The sequence below is a fragment of the Cyprinodon tularosa genome, unplaced genomic scaffold (genome assembly GCF_016077235.1).
Source record: "Cyprinodon tularosa strain WSP-4 unplaced genomic scaffold, ASM1607723v1 ctg173, whole genome shotgun sequence".
Taxonomy (NCBI): domain Eukaryota; kingdom Metazoa; phylum Chordata; class Actinopteri; order Cyprinodontiformes; family Cyprinodontidae; genus Cyprinodon; species Cyprinodon tularosa.
In genome coordinates, this window is record NW_024038559.1 from 70,644 (window position 1) to 88,689 (window position 18,046).

At 37.1% G+C, this 18,046-nt stretch overlaps 1 protein-coding gene across 1 annotated transcript in view; it reads left to right on the forward strand.

Annotated features, from left to right (window-relative positions):
• The first annotated feature begins 4,050 nt into the window (after positions 1–4,050).
• Positions 4,051–18,046, forward strand: part of otofa (otoferlin a) — a 114,036-nt gene continuing 100,040 nt past the window's right edge. The window contains exons 1-2 of the mRNA XM_038281669.1: positions 4,051–4,436; positions 16,573–16,631. Of these exons, the coding sequence (XP_038137597.1) occupies positions 4,355–4,436; positions 16,573–16,631 (141 nt within the window). The 5' untranslated portion in view covers positions 4,051–4,354. The remainder of the gene's footprint in view (positions 4,437–16,572; positions 16,632–18,046) is intronic.

Here is an 18,046-nt window from a genome sequence, read left to right on the forward strand (position 1 = left end):
TTTATAAAGTGACTGTCTACAAGCTTTTCACAGGTGAGAGTTGATGCAAAGCGAATGCTCCAGTTCTATCAACATTTTGTTTAATATAACTTTCTTATTTTTTTTTTCTTTGGCAACTTTGCTTTTCTTTGGAACGATGACACCAATTATAACATTGTTTTGATTTAAGAACACACATTATTGTTTGATTTTAGATACAGGCAAGCAGGCCTTCCTAAATTTCAGAGTATTATTTTTGTGACATAGAGGCTTGCAATTAACATTTTATTTAGCTCAGCTGGTTTTTAATGGCTGAAATAATTAATTAAATGAATTAATTTAATGGGCCATACAAAACTATCATCAGTTTAACAAATACATATATATAATAAAATGAAATAGTCTGAAGATGAAAAAACAACAATAAAACAAAAACACATAAAAGCAGCAACTAGGTGGATTTCAAATAAACTTTACAACTATCTCATGGTCTACAGTCTGAGGTCTTCAATATGGACATGCTTGAATAATATTACATTTACTTTGTTTCATCACTGAGAAATTTAGGCAACATCTCACTCTCTTCCTAAACGGGTTCCAAATGTTTGCATCAAGACCTGATAAATGTGCAGCTATTGTTGATTTATTTATTTCAGAACAGTAGCAGAGAAACCCATTCTGCATGAAGGTTATAAGCAATAACACAACAAAGACATAATATGAACTGTAACATTAACAGAGTCAAATGATTTTAGGAAGCAAAATGTCTGCAGTCTGCAACACTAATTTTCACATGAGGAATCTTTGGGCCAATATTAAGAGGAAAATGAGTGACAGCAGGCATAACAATGCTCACAAGAATCTAGGATAATGTTAAGGCATAATGTTGTAGTTTAAGTCTCTGACTCCTGTGTGAGGGAACTGGGTTCAGATTACTGTTGCATTAGGAAGGGTATTAGGTAGTAAAAACCTTTTTTAGTTTGATGCAGAATGAAAGGATAAAAAGCTGGAAGGACTAAAAAAAAGTCTTAAGAACATGCATAACATCTTCCCTTCTTAAAATGAAACCCTGTGGTATTTTAACTGTGTAGTTATATGCTTTATTTGCATTTCAGATAAAATTAACATACACATAACCTTTACCTTCTAGTTCCTCAGTTTTGCTGCAATATATAACATCAGTGTGTTGAATCTGATCATTTCCATGGATTTTACCCAGATGTTTCTGAACTTAATTATGCAGCTTGCCCTTATTATCACCATTGAATGCTATTAAAGCATTCTTTGGTAATTGTTCCAAGTCTGTTGCTGAAGAAATGACTGGGTGGTGAACCGACTACTTCATGATGATGCTTGTTTTGTGCCTGTTAAAAGCTAGAGAAAAAGTTTTGCAGTATGACATAGCCTGGAAAACAGTGATTCAGTTCACAGAAGCAGCAATATGCAACAATAATTTTACTTCTCTCAATGAAATTCTTTTACATTGTGATCTTAATATTTTTCATGGTGAAAGATCAGTCTTTATTGTCTGATATTGAATACCTTTTCATGTTCCTGGGTTTCTTGTTGAGTCTTTGGCTTTAAACACTAAAGACCAATGAATTTATATCTGGCAGCTCTTTCACAATCAGTTTGTCTTTGAACCATATGAAGGAGTAGGTTCCTTGTTTTTTGAAAACATGGTCTGATATTGTAAATGAATGTGGGTATGAAGATCTCATCTCTCCAATTTCTGTAACTGGACAATAACATTGCAAATAAGTGTTTTCCTGCAGCAAACCAAAACAATCAAACATTGGTCAATCTTTTCCAACATTTTTTTTATTGTGGGAAATATTGAAGGTTTTTTTCCCTCACTGGATACTGTTATTGCATTTAAAGCTTTGGTAAGGCCTTGACAAGTCACTCCTTTTGTTTTTTTTAGTTTTACCTTGGTAAGATAAAAGTTATTAATGAAGCACCTTAAGCCTGAAGAGATCTCCTGACAAATGTGAAGAGTAAAACACAGCATGTCTATGAGTGTCTTAGGTAGAGAAGATGGACAACAGAAATAGATTTTTGACGGATCTACATCCTAATGAGCTCATAAACTTTTTTGAAATAAACAAAAATCAAAATATGGCTTAGATAAACTTCAGCATCCTCTAGGAGGTAAATTAGGCAGTTTTAATCTCTGGACTCATTAGTTGAATTTAATTGAGGATAAATGATTTACTGAAAATTGAAAAGATGTACAAACAATAAATTACAGAAAAACTTCCATATTATTTTCAATCTGTAAAATTCTCCCAATAATGAGCCTTTTTTTTTTATTGAAAAGGTCACAGAAAAACATATATAAATACACCCAGTAGAAAAGGTACAGTACAGTAAAAGGCAAATACAGACTTTGGTAAAAAAATAAAAAATAAATAAAAAATAGGTGAGATATTATATAATGTTTGTGTCTTGAAGTTCACTTGTGTGAAGAATTTTCCTCTCAGGCTTTTATTTCTGCATGAGGCATTTCTCACAATCCAGGCTGGTGCGTAAAAGCAGTGAAAGACAGATTAATCTGCTCTGCAATGTGCTTCAAAGTCTGCCTCTTTGCACTGTGATTTGAGGACCAATTCACCCCCGTTCTCCTCCAGGAGGCAAATTACAAGAATAACAATGGAAGCCGCTGCTCAGACACACATCATGATACACATCTCTTAACCAAGTCTGTTTTCTATTATCGTTTAATTTCTTTTCATCAATGATTAGGAATGCAGTACTGTATTTTTTCTTCTTCTATAAACCAATCACAACTCTTAGAAGACAGCGCCACAACTAGCAATCAAACCTCCTAAGCTAAAACTTCTTGGCAGGAATTTGTTTGCTATGATAGGAGTATTTTGGTCCCTTGCAACATCATATATTTGTTCCCTTGTCCCTTACAGGTGTTCATCGTCTGCTTACGTATTCAACATGTGCACCAATAGGTAATCTAACTATCTGTACAAATGGTTTTTGGTTCTGTTACTCCATTTTAAAGATCTTCTGATGTCTTCATTTCCTGTTGCCTGTTATGCTGTTGCAATTAGTTATTTGTGATCATGTCATCCTCATATCTGCGATTGAGCCCACAATCACACCAATATGTAAAAAGACAAGGGCCACTCTGAGCAATTTAGTGTTAAAGAAAAAGCATCTAATAAATATTGTGCAATGTAAGCATAATTTCAATTAACAACATTTTTCTCCTTTTCACTGATACATTTTTTACAGTGTCATAAAGGCTCTTGAGACTCCCAAGCAGTGACATTATGTCCACATTTGTTAGGCCTTTTTTTGTTTTTATTCAGTATATACAATTTTTAATTATTTTATCTTTAAGACAACCATAAATATTTTTGCATGATCTCACCTATCAAACATATAGGATTCCTATATGGACCCCCTTATCCAGGGAGATAGGTTGTGCTCTCACCTCTTACATCATCACTCCCTTCATCAACCCTTAGCTTTATCCTGAAGACATTTGAAACATCAGTTGGTCTGCAGGTTGTTTCATCTCACATATGTGGGCTCCAGTCAGTCTCTGGTCAAAACACAGCTGCTCATTAGCCAAAGAAAGACCTTGTTCATCTGACCCCTGATATTCTCCTAATTCACTTAAGAAACATACATGGGGCAAACAGAGTTGCCTGGCAACTGTAATGTCAAGGAACATATATTGAATCCTGCAGTATGTGCTTAATCTAAGACAAAGGATCAAATACTGTATAGCTTGCTGGCATAACGATGATGGTTTTAGCAGCCATAAAAAAAAAAAAAAAAAAACTAATTTTGCAGTGGGGATGAAGATCAAAGAGTTAGCCATGTCTTCTTATAAACTTACATTTAGGGTTCTGTGTATGGGGTGCAAAGTTTTGTGAAATTGGTTAGTCGGAAATAGCCTTTCATGGTCATATAATCAGTGTCACATAAAAGAAAGAGTATCAGCTCCTCTCCTCTTAATTCCTTCCTTGAATTTTATCCCTGCAATTAGAGCATCAGCATCTTCCCCTGGAAGTGAAGCCCACTCACCCCCCTCCCCGCCCTTCCTGCGCAGCGACCAGCGTAAAACCAAGCGCCAGGCTCATGAATGAGAGACACAGACTTTACCGCCAGGGAGCATAAACGGAGTTCCGGAGAAAATGTTGACTGGAGACTCTGAATGATTCAGTTTTAGACTCTTTCTTTGTCTTAGACAAGCTTGTAATGTCCACGGTTCGGGAGATGAAATTGTTTTCTGGGCAGAACGCATCCAGAGCCAAACAGAGGCTCCCATTAAATCAGTGATTGCACCAAATCGGTTCAAGTTTTTGTCTGCGTGGAGTAAAAATTTACTCCCTCCCGCCAGAGAGCACCGATGATGTCTCTAGTGGTTCACCTGAAGACGGTGGCTCACCTTCGGGGGAAAGGTGACAGGATCGCGAAAGTTACATTCAGAGGTAGGAACATTCAGCAGCATGGATGAATGTTGAGGCTGTTTGAAGTTCTGGTACTTCATGTAATGGACCAATAATAATTTAAGTAGTGAATAATTTAAGGGGCAAAAAAGTTCATGTTTTTCAACAAACAATTAACGGAAAGAAGAAGGAAACCTGAGAAATGCTTTGTATTCAGACTCCCCTATTCTATGCTTAATGCAGTTATCCTGGTTTGATGTGAATCTTTTCTTAAGTCATTTTGCAGAATCCAACATGCCTATTTTCCTAGTTTGCCCGGAATTGACCTCCATCTATTTAGTCAAATCAGGTCTGACCAGCTTCCCTGTTATAGATGAGCATTACCATTCCCCCAGGATTAAACTGCCTCCACCTTGTTTCATTGTGAGGACTCTGTCTCCAATGTTGTGTAACACAAAGCATTTTGCTTAAAGGGTAAACAATTGTTCTGTCATATCTTGACAGGAGCACTATCTTCTACAATGTATCACTTTTACACAAATTACTTTTGCCAAACTGGACATTGGACTTTCTTGTGTCAGTGGCTTTCTAACTAATTATTGAAGTGTATTATATTGAGCAAAGGGTGTGAAAACAGATGCATACCATACATTCTTAAAATATACACATAAAAATTTGACCATTATGTGTTATTTGTCTTTCACCTATCATGTTCAATGAGTTCGTCAGACATTATCTCTTAATGAGATCCACTGAAGTTTGTAGTTATAACAAAACAATGTGTGAACATGTTCAATAGTATGAGAGTTATTGTCAGTTTTTATATTCAGTTGTCAATATAACAAAATTGTCTAACATAAAAGCCATTTTTATCATATATGGGGAACACGTTTTGGTGTGAAACCAAAGACAACAATATTGTTGTTTAATGCGTTTTTATTGATATGTACAAAGCTTCTTTCTCCTTCCTGTTTTCATACTGTACACATATACAGCATCCAGACAAATCTGTGGCTTTATTCACTCTTCCTTGTGTTTTCTGTGTAAGGGAGATAAGGAGACAGGAACTGTAGGTGTGCACCTTTCAGCACCTTGGACAGCGATCAGTGCTCTCTGACAGGCGCTTAGTGCCTCTTTAACTCTCGTTTAACAATGCCAGTGTCATCATCTTTACAGTGAGGGATGCTACAAAATCTACCTCCAGTTCTTGTTCTTTTTTCTGCTCTGTTTGTATATCTGTGTGTGTGTGTGCAGTGGAGAAAAGGATGGCTCTCAGTGTTAGGCTCTGTGGTGCAGTGATTTCGCTTGGGTACAGATATTATATGAAGCGTGTCATCCTTGTCAGAAATTAGATGCTGCGTGCCTTTCTCTGTGGTGCAACTGTCAGCTTAAGAACTGCAGTTCATCTCTTTATAATTTGAAATAAATTCACCAATGTTTCCTGTGTGAGAGCCTTAGAAATATTCAGGTTGCAATTGCCTTCCTTTTTAGAAAAATGGTTCAGGGTATGAAGGTACACTGCCTTTAATCTTTATATACACTATATTGCCAAAAGTATTTGCTCACCTGCCTTGACTCACATATGAGCTTAAGTGACATCCCGTTCCTAATCCATAGGGTTCAATATGACGTCGGTCCACCCTTTGCAGCTAGAACAGCTTCAACTCTTCTGGGAAGGCTGTCCACAAGGTTTAGGAGTGTGTTTATGGGAATTTTTGACCATTCTTCCAGAAGCGCATTTGTGAGGTCGCACACTGATGTTGGACGAGAAGGCCTGGCTCTCAGTCTCCGCTCTAATTCATCCCAAAGGTGTTCTATCGGGTTGAGGTCAGGACTCTGTGCAGGCCAGTCAAGTTCATCCACACCAGACTCTGTCATCCATGTCTTTATGGACCTTGCTTTGTGCACTGGTGCACAGTCATGTTGGAAGAGGAAGGGGCCAGCTCCAAACTGTTCCCACAAAGTTGGGAGCATGGAATTGTCCAAAATGTCTTGGTATGCTGAAGCATTCAGAGTTCCTTTCACTGGAACTAAGGGGCCAAGCCCAGCTCCTGAAAAACAACCCCACACCATAATCCCCCCTCCACCAAACTTTACACTTGGCACAATGCAGTCAGACAAGTACCGTTCTCCTGGCAACCGCCAAACCCAGACCCGTCCATCAGATTGCCAGATGGAGAAGCGCGATTCGTCACTCCAGAGAACGCGTCTCCACTGCTCTAGAGTCCAGTGGCGGCGTGCTTTACACCACCGCATCCGACGCTTTGCATTGCACTTGGTGATGTATGGCTTGGATGCAGCTGCTCGACCATGGAAACCCATTCCATGAAGCTCTCTGCGCACTGTTCTTGAGCTAATCTGAAGGCCACATGAAGTTTGGAGGTCTGTAGTGATTGACTCTGCAGAAAGTTGGCGACCTCTTCGCACTATGCGCGTCAGCATCCGCTGACCCCGCTCCGTCAGTTTACGTGGCCTACCACTTCGTGGCTGAGTTGCTGTCGTTCCCAAACACTTCCATTTTCTTATAATACAGCTGACAGTTGACTGTGGAATATTTAGGAGCGAGGAAATTTCACGACTGGATTTGTTGCACAGGTGGCATCCTATCACAGTTCCACGCTGGAATTCACTGAGCTCCTGAGAGCGACCCATTCTTTCACAAATGTTTGTAAAAACAGTCTGCATACCTAGGTGCTTGAATTTATACACCTGTGGCCATGGAAGTGATTGGAACACCTGATTCCAATAATTTGGATGGGTGAGCAAATACTTTTGGCAATATAGTGTACATTAGGGCTTTTATGTGTTCTCTCTTTGAAACTAAAAACATAACTATACCCTCTATTGGTTCTATCTTATCAACAAAAGTAGCATAATTGTATATTACCTCAAATTTACAATATTTATGATAAAAAGATTTGATTTGCTAATAGAAAATAGATAATGATTGTGAGTGTTTTTATCAGAGGCCTTTTGCTAGATAAGCTCAACTTTGCAGAAGTCCTCTAATTTTAGATAGGGCATTGAGTGTAGTTTGATCTCATTATAAATACTGCTGATCTGTTTATGTTTTTAAAGAATATTTTGTGAACAACACCGTGGAGAGCAAGGAATACAGCAGGCTGGTTAATAATAAAGTTGTGGGGAAGCTTCAAAACTGGGTCAGGTTATATTACAACATCCCAAGCTTTGCACATCCAATGGTACATTATTTATGCTGTAATATAAAAAAAAAAAAAATAGAAACATATGCAACCTAACATGATATGGCCATCCAAATAAACTGATACGCTGGGGAAGAAAGCATTAATCAAATGAGCAGGCAGATCTTGGATCATAAGCACAGGCAGGATGTTTACCTGTTCACTCCTCAAATCTAACCTTTAGGATCAACAACAAGAAAGTCTTTAGAAACTATTTGATCTGGAAGACCACAATTTAACTTTTTGCTTACCATTTAAAGGGTTATCTGTGGCAGAACATAACTACCCCTCCCCATGAACACACACCATCCTGAATGTCAAGCATGGCTGGAACATCATACTGTATAGATAATGGTATTGAAATTAAAATATATTCAAGCTTAATACTATAGAAAAGGTCTTTGAGCAAATGTCCTGACTGAAGACAATGTATGAAGTTAGGTTTTCTCAAGTCATTAGGAAAATTGTTTAAATGGTGAAATATAAAGAGCTTGGTGTACTGTGTATAGCACAGCAAGTGTACAATACAGGGTGTTTTTTTGTTTTTACCCTGTATTGTTTTAGTGAATGTTTTTGCGTTCTTTGTTTTGCTTTTTTTTTTCTAAAAAAAGAGTAAAACACATAAAAGACCAAATGGCTTAGACATTAAACAGCTGCATCGGAAAACATAATAAAAGTAGAAAGACTTAAGATTCATTAAGTATATTTAGAGACAATAATCTCTCAAACCAATACCTTAGACATATATAGGCAATCAGTGGCTTACGCAATTTTTGTTTCTTACCAGCAAGCCTATATTTCGATTGTTCAGAGTAACTCTACTTCTTTACTACTATTGCTCTCGTCAGCCTTGTGCTTTGTTGTTTTTAAAGTTTTTTTGACAAGTATTTTGACAATACATCCACAAGATTGCAACTCTTCACAATCCTGCACCATGAAACAAGACATTCAATCCAACAAATACTTATTATTTATTAGACCAAAACCTGCCCCAGAATTTGAGAACTTTGTGGGCTGTATTGTTTGTTTAGTATCCCTGAATTGTTTAATTGATCTAAGTTTAATTGCTGTTGTGTATTACTATTCCTGCTTTTATTTTACTTAGCTTCATCCTCCCCTTTGTTTCTGTGTATTTCGGTCCAGTTTACTCCCTGTTGTCTTGTGTTTGTTTTCAGGTCATGTGTTTTTTAATTTCTCATAATTTTTCCTACTTCATATATTTTCACTTTGAGCCAGAGTATTGTTTTTTTCCCATAAGCATAGGCATTATCTCTTTGCTTTGGTTATGCCTCCAATGAAAGAGTCTTTGCATATTTTGTCTCTTAGTTACACGGGTACCTAATACCAAACTAAATATGTTGTTTTTTTGTTTTTATTTTTTCAAAAAATGAATGGTTCATGAATATGAATTTGAAACCAACCCCCTCTATGTTTTTTATTGTTCTAGTTTTGTTTTGGCAGTAGGTTTCACTTGCTGCTGCTACATTCCGTCACGTTTCTTCATCAAGTTGTGTTTTCAGTTCTTTTCCTTGGCTGCTAGAACAGATTGAATATAATTGAAAAAAAACTTTTTTGGTTGATGATATGCTCTGAATCCTTAAAGTAAACAGTTTTTGTTTTACCTGCTTTAAATTCTGCTGAAAAATATTTTCTGTTAAGCAACTTCTGCTTTCCTGATTATTAATCAGTTAATTCATAATAAATTCTAATCATCATAAGGTATCAGACAGTAATAAAAATATTTTGTGTCTGTTTATACAGTTGTGGAGTTTTGAAGCTGAGACAGAAGCATTTCTTGCAAGAAAAAAGGTTCAAACTTATTGGTTGTCCTCAGATGGAGAGATAGGGCTCTGACTAGCCAAAGCTCAGTACATACATTTATACCTTACAAGTTCCCAACACACACAGGGGGAACCAACCCAACCCTTGCATAAAGAACTTTCTCACACTTGAACATTTGGAGGAAAAACAACTTTGAGTTCATCAAGGCCATTCCCTGTTAGGTTAATATACCTTTCACTGGCCAGATGGATCTCCTCAAAACAACAGTCCTCCCCTTCATGCCATGAAGGAGGCTGTGTAAATCATTCTTATCACTCATGACATTCAGAACAAACATATCTCAACCTTTTTTACTCCACACAGTTTATATAAAAGTTTGTTTTTAAGCCATAAAGTCATTTAAATACAATGTGACAAATGTTTCTGCAGAGTGCTTGTCTGTGTCAACCTCCTTTACTGTGGAGGGATTGTTTGAGTCATGCCGTTCCCTAAAACCTGTCAGTGGAGTTTCCTTAGTGCTTTCAGCTCTGAAAACTTCCTGTCTGGACGGGAAGGTGTCTGTCAAGGAGAACAATCTCAAATCGCTGATGTGTGTAAGATTGGTGAGTGGGGCTCAAATGTACAAGAGTCTTTTTTAAGTGTAAGATACACTGTCAGAACAAAGTCCTAAAGACAAACACAATCTTCTTAAGCAAATAACACAGAATTGCATCTTTATTCTGCTCCCCTTATGAATAAAACATTTAACCCAATCACTGCTCTGACCTAAGAAAGCAGTAACCTTAACTGGTTGAGCTAAATTTATGATGCTGTGTAAAGAGCTCCCTTATCATTAACCCACTGTGTCTTCATAAAGCTAAGGTTCAGGCATTTTAATTGTTGGATTTTCTTCTCACCTTTGATATAATTCAGATGCAAAAGTATTCTAAAATAAAAAAAAATGTTTTTGAGTAAAAATAACTGAGCTACAGCTGAGTAATATTTCAAGTTGGGCTATTTTCATAATCAGAAAACATAAAATCTCTGTAGGTTTTTTTATGAATTACTTAGTACTTGAGTAACACAAGACTTTTGATTCTTCCTTATTTCTTTTAAGTTATCTTAGGCTTTTATTTGACAGTTTTTATGAAGGAGGAAAATGTCTAAAAGTGCCTTGAGATGGGAACTGAACCCCAAACGGTAGCACTGAGTATTTACAGCCTAGGTGTATGTGCACCTGTTCTATTCACTGTATTGTAATGGTCAGTTCCTACCCAAGGGAAAAGTTGCCACAGAATTACCCTTCCAAGATCCATCTCTACAGGTAATAGATCTTTTCCTGCTTCAGTGCATCTTGAATTAAATAGAAAGTACATTAACAAGCCTCTGGAAAACTTAACGACAAGCTCAGGAGTTCATTCAACCATTTTTGATAGCTGTGTGGGAGCTGGGACACGATTTAAGATTACAAGACAATGGCACCAGAAGAGCAGAGCTTGTGAAAAAAAAAGTGAACATTTTTAGCTTGTGTCTTAAGAATGTGGTTTGTGTGATATTATCTAATGATTTTTTGTTCATCAATAGCTTTAAGATTTAAACAAAAATATTTTTTCAACAATGTTTTGCAGTGTGTATTTTGTAAACATTTTATCATGTCAATTTTGTATATTTCTTTGGAAATATTTAAAATTAAATTTTCTTATTAAATAATTGAATTAAATGTCTAAAATAAAAAAGTCCGTTAATAACCAGTGATTTTTCTTCAGATATATAGCTGCATCTCCAAATATTAGATTGTTATTTCAAAGTTCATCATATAAAAGAAGTGAAACTACTTAACTATTATGATCAAAGAACAGAATAGAATAGAATAGAATAGAATAGAATAGAATAGAATAGAATAGAATAGAATAGAATAGAATAGAAACAACCTAATTATCGCAAACTGGGAAGATTTTGGTGTTACAGTGGTTAAAACAGATGTGAAAAGGAAAGGATATGAAAGAAAACAAAATTTTAAACATTAAGCTGTACAGCAGGACAGAAAAACACACCAGAAAGGAAAAAAATACTGCAGTGATGACTTATAAAAGGTTTATTGAATTGAAAATAAGGAATGTTTGATTTAATACACTAGTACATTTAATATATTGTAGGGGAGTGTCGGCCTACAGTATTGGTTAGGGCATTGCCCTTGGGTCCCAGAGGTTCTGAGTTTGAGCCCCACTCCCACAGCCTGCCACTCTGGCTCCCTAAGCAAAAGACCCTTAACCCCGCACTGCTCCCCAGGCACTGCACAATGGCATCATACTGCTCCCCAAGGGGATGGGTTAAATGCAGAGAATTAATTCCATTGCTCTGTACTTGTGACAGTGTAGTGGCAATAAAGTTTAATTCTATTCTATTTCTAATACATTAACAATTTAAAGAAAGCTGTAAAGAAATTTGCAATAAGAATGGTTTTTGAAAAATGAAGAAGCCAATAACATCTGTAGTCGATCACATCTATTCCCATTATCGATTTAGAAACAGTACAAATAATTATTGATTATATCAATAATCTGTGCCATTGTAGCATGGTTGAAGACACTTCCTGGGTCTGTTGGGGGTAGCAAAGATAAAGTCTGACAACAGCAGGGAGAAGGGGTCTGCAGAAGCAGTCTATTGTACATCTAGAATGCAGCACTCTTTCACTCAGTGAACTCTCCAGCTACATAACAGCTTTATGAATAGAGTGGAAGATATTGTCCAACCATGTCCTTCTGTCTCCCAATATCTGCTCCGTGTCCAGAGGGCATCATAGGACAGAGCCTTCCTCAGTACCTTATCCTACCTTTTCCTCTTAGCTGCAAAAGGGCTGCTGCTTCAACATGCCACGCCATCATAAATGTCTAATGCCACCATAGAGGTAAAGCTAGGTCTTCAGGAACGACCCTGCAGTCTTAAAGATCTCAGTTCCCTTAGCAGGTATAGTCTGATCTCACCCTTCATCTAAACAGTTTTTATGCTTTAAGCAGGATTAATATCAGTTTAAAGGTTATTAAAAGGCACTCTTAGTTTGACCCAAAAAAAGTCTTATGGAACACATATTTACTGAGTTGTACCTGTATTTTTTGTTGCTATGCAAAAGCAAACATTTATTTAGGCTGACATTCTGCTTTAGTTGAAGCAACACATTGACAGTATCAGGGAACAACTCTAATGCCTTCATTCATAAAAGAGAAGATAAGACTGGAATCAGTGCAAGGAGAACTTAATTTGAAATTTGTCTCTGGCATTCTTGAACCAGTGACCAGTTAATTATCTCTGAAAATAAATTTAATTGACAAACTGAGGTTGCCTTTAAGATGAGACTTCAAAAAAAATTAATTGATTTTCTGACAAGTAATGGATTCTCCATGTTATCAGTTTCTTTTAAGGACAGCATTTCTGTACTTGTTGCTCATTGGTCGGTACCATAGCCTGCAGAGCCTTTAATTAAATGTGTAATATTCTGTGGAACGATTAATGAAGAAAATATATAAAAGGAGATGTTTGAGAACCTTCAGCTTTACTTGTGTCTTGCCCTTCTCCAATCTTGTCTAAACATATAAAATTTTAGTCTTTTTATAACTTTGTTATGCTGTAGCAGTGTTTTCTAATTATATTTTTTTCCTGTCTGGACATTAAATTCATAGGTAAATGACACTTATTTGGAATTTCACCCATCTACTGTTAAACAGTAATAAAACAGGACATAAACTGTTGACAAGAACATTGGATTATTTTTCACTGCATGAACCTAAGTATATAGTTCTATATACTAGGATTGCTTCCTCTTTGTTTTTCCCACTTGCTCACTTAGGCCTTTACGTTTCTATGGAAGTGGACGCCTATAAAGGTCGCTTCAATCTCTACCCCTGTCACCAAAATCCATCAGTGCACAGATTAAATGGGGTATTTCTTGCATTTTATCCTATGTAGGCAGTTTGCTCGTGGGCATTTTGTCTCTGCCTCTACGTAGGAGTATACGTGGACAGAGGAGAGCAGCCTTCTGTAGACTGACATCCTGCTACGGTTTGGGGTAGGTTTATAAATAGTGTACAGCCACTTGTAATTCAGAAAGATGAAATGACCTTTTTCTTATTTTTCCTTTGGTTCAGGTATGGTTTATGGGTTATTTTTCCTGCACTCCCTCAGCAAAGAAAGCTTTTCCCCTTAACTTATGACCAATCAGTACAGTGGTCTGTTGATGTCACATTTAGGTCCTACACAGCACTATCCTTAGCAGCTCCTTAGCAGGCATAGATAAGTCATTTAAGCACAGAGTTAAACATGGATGGAAATGCTGTGAAATCAGGCAGATTGTAGTTTAACAGGGACAACTTGAGCTGATTGGCAGAAAGTTTTCTTTAGTTTCGTTTGCAGCACCTTATATAAGCTTCACATAATAATTTTTTTAACCCACACTTTAGTTGGATGAAATCACTCCAGTGAAAGGCCACTGTTATCAATAATGTAGGAGGAGTGTTGTCTCTTCTCCCACTTTGACTCTAAAGCACTATTTATTTTGTTTAAAAGAAAAAACTGCTGCAAAGGGACGTGGGTATCCAGGAGATGGCACAAAAAAGGGAACAGTTGCAGGAAAATGAAAAGCAGCTTGTTTTGATGAAACGTGAAGAAGTCGAAATAGGCTCGGTATGTTTTTACCTTTTTTCCCAATATGTGTGCCTTACCTCATAAGTGTTTTTTTTTTCTTTACGATGAATAAAAAGACATTATGAAGCCTTCTCATTCATAATATTGTCAGAGTTGGGCAGCATCCAGGCTTTCTATTCAAACATATTAATACAGATGGAAAGAAAGGGAGCTTTATTAATTTCTGTGTGTGTTTAAGTTAGTATGACTGTCCACACCCGGTCACATTAATCCTTGTTTATTCAAAGCAAATAAACTCTACAAAGGAAAGTGGGACATTTCATAAGCAAAGCACAAAGCAGCCTGGTGAAGACAATCTGCAGCATGCACAAGGGAATCAGTTAGCTGTGCAGTGAGCTGATGAACACTTCAACAACAGAACACATGGCTATTAAAAAACACTAAATGTGACTTCCGGGGCAGTTTGTAATCCATATTGGTTTTTGCATTTACTACCTTCTCTTAATTTGCTTTATGTTCCAAAGTTAATCTGGCAGATTTCTTTCAATTTTTTTCAGTTTTTATGGCATTCCTTGTAATTTTTTAGTACCGTATGCTACTTAAGTAACTAAATCGTCAGTTTCTGGCTTTAATCACATACAGTACATCAGCAATTTTAGATTGCAAAGGGACTATTTTACATTTTGATAGATTTTTTAGCAACTTTGTTATTCTCTTCCAAGAACCCTCAGTTAAACTAACACTGATTTATTTGAATAATGTAATATTTATCATTTGCAACTTAAAAATAGCAATATTAGCAACCCAAACTGGACTTTACTTGAGAGTGTTTTGTTAATTTCATAAGATAGTCATAGATATTCAACTAAGGTGTTAATACATTTGTAGATGTGTTTGCATTCGGGTGCTAGAGCAGGATATTTCTGGGCTGAGATCTCTGATGTTTCTCCAAGAATCTGTTGAAGTCACATCTCTGGGGTTGCTGCCCCCATTGCTCAGATGACTACGGGGACTACAGTTCCCTTTACCTTCCAGGCTCTCTCTACTTCTTCCCAGAGCCCTTGGTAATACTCCAATCTCTCATGTTCTTTTTCCTGATATTTCCACCATTTGCGATGGCCACATCAATCACTACAACTGTCCTCCTTTAGGCCAGTTTTCGTAGCGGAAAGACAGTTAGATTAAACAAAACTTTTATTAAAGTTGGAACTGCTGTGAACAGTGTTAGGCAGGAACCTCTGCAGGAGGAGACCAAAGGTTAGTGATCACGTCTTTCTGGGGAGGATTATAATGAACGTGTGAGTCACTAACCTGGTCTTAAAATTCAGTCCGGGCCCAGAGGATGAGGTTGGTTCCAGGGTGCCAACGAGACACAGCGGGCGGCACCCAGAGAGTCCCAGAAGCTGGTGTCTCGGTGGTCGCAGGACAGGCACGAGATCAGAAAAGACCAGACGAAGGAAAGCAGGATAATCCAGAGGGCGAAGCCAAAGCCAGTGTCGATGACATCCTCTGTAGTCAGAGCCAGGAGGTCAGAGATCCATTAAGGTGCACTAGGGAAAACCAGAACAGAGTCAGGGAACAGTTCCAGGTTTGGTTAACACACAGGTAGAAATCCGGCAAGAGTCTAAAGACAGGTCAGGCTGGCACAGATGACTGGTAGAAGGCTGGTTAAATAGAAGCTGAAGCAGGTGGCTCAAATGAGCAGTAATGAGAACATGGTGGAGATACGCAGGTGATTATAATGAGTGTTTAGACCAGACCTCAGATCAAGATCATGACAGTCCTCTGCTGCTTATCAATGATCACAATGTCCTGTTGGTTGGTTTGTATCTGAAAGTGAGCTAGGAATGTTTCTAATCTTAAATGGAAATGTTAATATCTTTGTACAGTTGGGACTTAATTACTGCTTTAGATTTTTTTCTTCTTCAGCCAATGGCATGCTTTAGAGTCTGTTCACTCAAGTTAATGGTTAGATTGATTTTCCAAATTATTGGATGATTATTTCAGTAACTGATTGATCATGATTAGATGAATTGTTTAATTTCTATTTTAGATTAAGTTTTGCCCCCTTTAAAGATAGCAGCATGTATCTGGATGGGTTCAAGATGCTTTACAATCACCTCAAAATGCTACTCCAAAGAAATGGCCAGAAAGCTTAAAATACTTTGTTAGCTGCAATGCTGCTACAGCAGTGCTATCTGTCTGGAATTATAAACAGCCTCATATGTGTAGCTTTGGGAATTGAAATACAGAAAAGGGACTCTAATTAATCAATTGTCTGTCGAGTAGCAGGAAGTGGAGGATAAATCTATTGTCTTGGCCAGTTTATACTGATTTACTATAAATGCATGTTTGGACTCATCTTCATTTTGAAAAAAGATTTGCTTCGATATTTTCATTTTTCTTGCATTTTTCTTGAGTCAAACTTAATTGTATTTTATACAGTTTACAATTTCATTTATTTACCTTATTTTTGTGTTTTCTAGAAATCTTCCCAAGCTGCCCACTTAACTCAGCCATCATCACACTTTTAAGTCAACTGCCTTTTAATCTCTAACTCTTTCTCCATTTGTCAGGTCTGCCCCTCTACAGCCGAGTAGCAGAGAACTGCGAGGAAGTGGCTTACTTTAATGAGGTCAGTATCTATATTTCACTCTACATTCATCAGAACACATCGAACTGATTTCACACTTTAAAAGCTCTCTTAATGAACTTGGCTAGAATCTCAATAATTGGCAGAAACAACAGAGGCAGAGGGATTTAGTTTACTTCAGTTTACTTTAGTAGGGGAAGCTTAATGAGTCGTTTTTAGACACACGTTTTATAACAGAACCATGCAAGTTTTTTGAGCTGAATTTATTGCATGACGTGTTTCTGAGGCATTAATATTAGGTATTAGTTCTTTTCCACTTGCAAACTGTCACTTACCATTTGCTGTATTTTGAGAATTTAACCACCTTATCTGGCGTTACTAGGGGCTAAAAGTAAATTTTGAGCCAACTGCAGGAAGTGTAATGTGACTTACTGAAAAACTACTCTTTCAACCACACTAGTAACGGTTTTGTAAGCCGGATTTTTCTTTTGTTATGAAAATTCTAATGCTATGCAATATTTTCCGTAAATGATAAGATAGTGATAACTGTTTTTTAATTATTTTATTAAGGCTTTCAAACCTTTAAAAGTTACTAAATGATGTATTGAACTGTAATTATGTTTAAGAATTAGAGTTAATCAAATAAAAAGACTGATATATAGTGTCTTTGAATATAGTAATACACCTTGATCACTTTTGTCACACAACATTTGTTTTTGTCACAGGATTTTGGGTGACGGATCACCAAAAAGTAGAATACAATTGCAGTGGTATGCAATAGTTCTCTTGCATTTAGACTTAGACTTACAGTAGACAGATTTATTTTGTCATTTTGTATACAAATTATTTGATGATTGTTATTGTGATGAATGTATACAAAAATAAATTTTGTTTAAAACAGCTCTAGACAATTTCATTTTTTTAAGTGCAGCCTTGAAAACAGTAATAAATACATTAAAAATCAATATAAACATATGACTGGCTGTCATTCATGATGTTACTGGCTCGGGACACGCAGCGCTTGGATGAAATGTGTTAAATGGAGGAAAGAGGATCCCCCATGATCTTCTCTGCTGTTCTTACTACTATTCTCACCTTCTTCCAGTCTGACGCGCTGCAGCCTTAACACCACACAGTGAGACAGCTGGTCAGAACGCTTTCTATGGTGCTTCTGTGGAAGATGGTGATGATGGGTTGGGGCAGGTGGGCTCTCCGCATCCTCCGCAAGAAGTACATGCGCTTTTGTGCCCTTTTGATCAGTCAGGTGGTGTTTACATTCCAGATGAGCGTGTCTGTGATGTGCACCCCCAGGAATTTGGTGCTATTGACCACTTCTACAGCTGAGCTGTTGATGACCAGTGGAGCACGGTTAGGCTGAGTCTTCCTGAAGTCCAAGATGATCTCTTTTGTCTTCTCCTAGTTCAGGATCAGGCTGTTATCTTTGCACCAGTCCACCA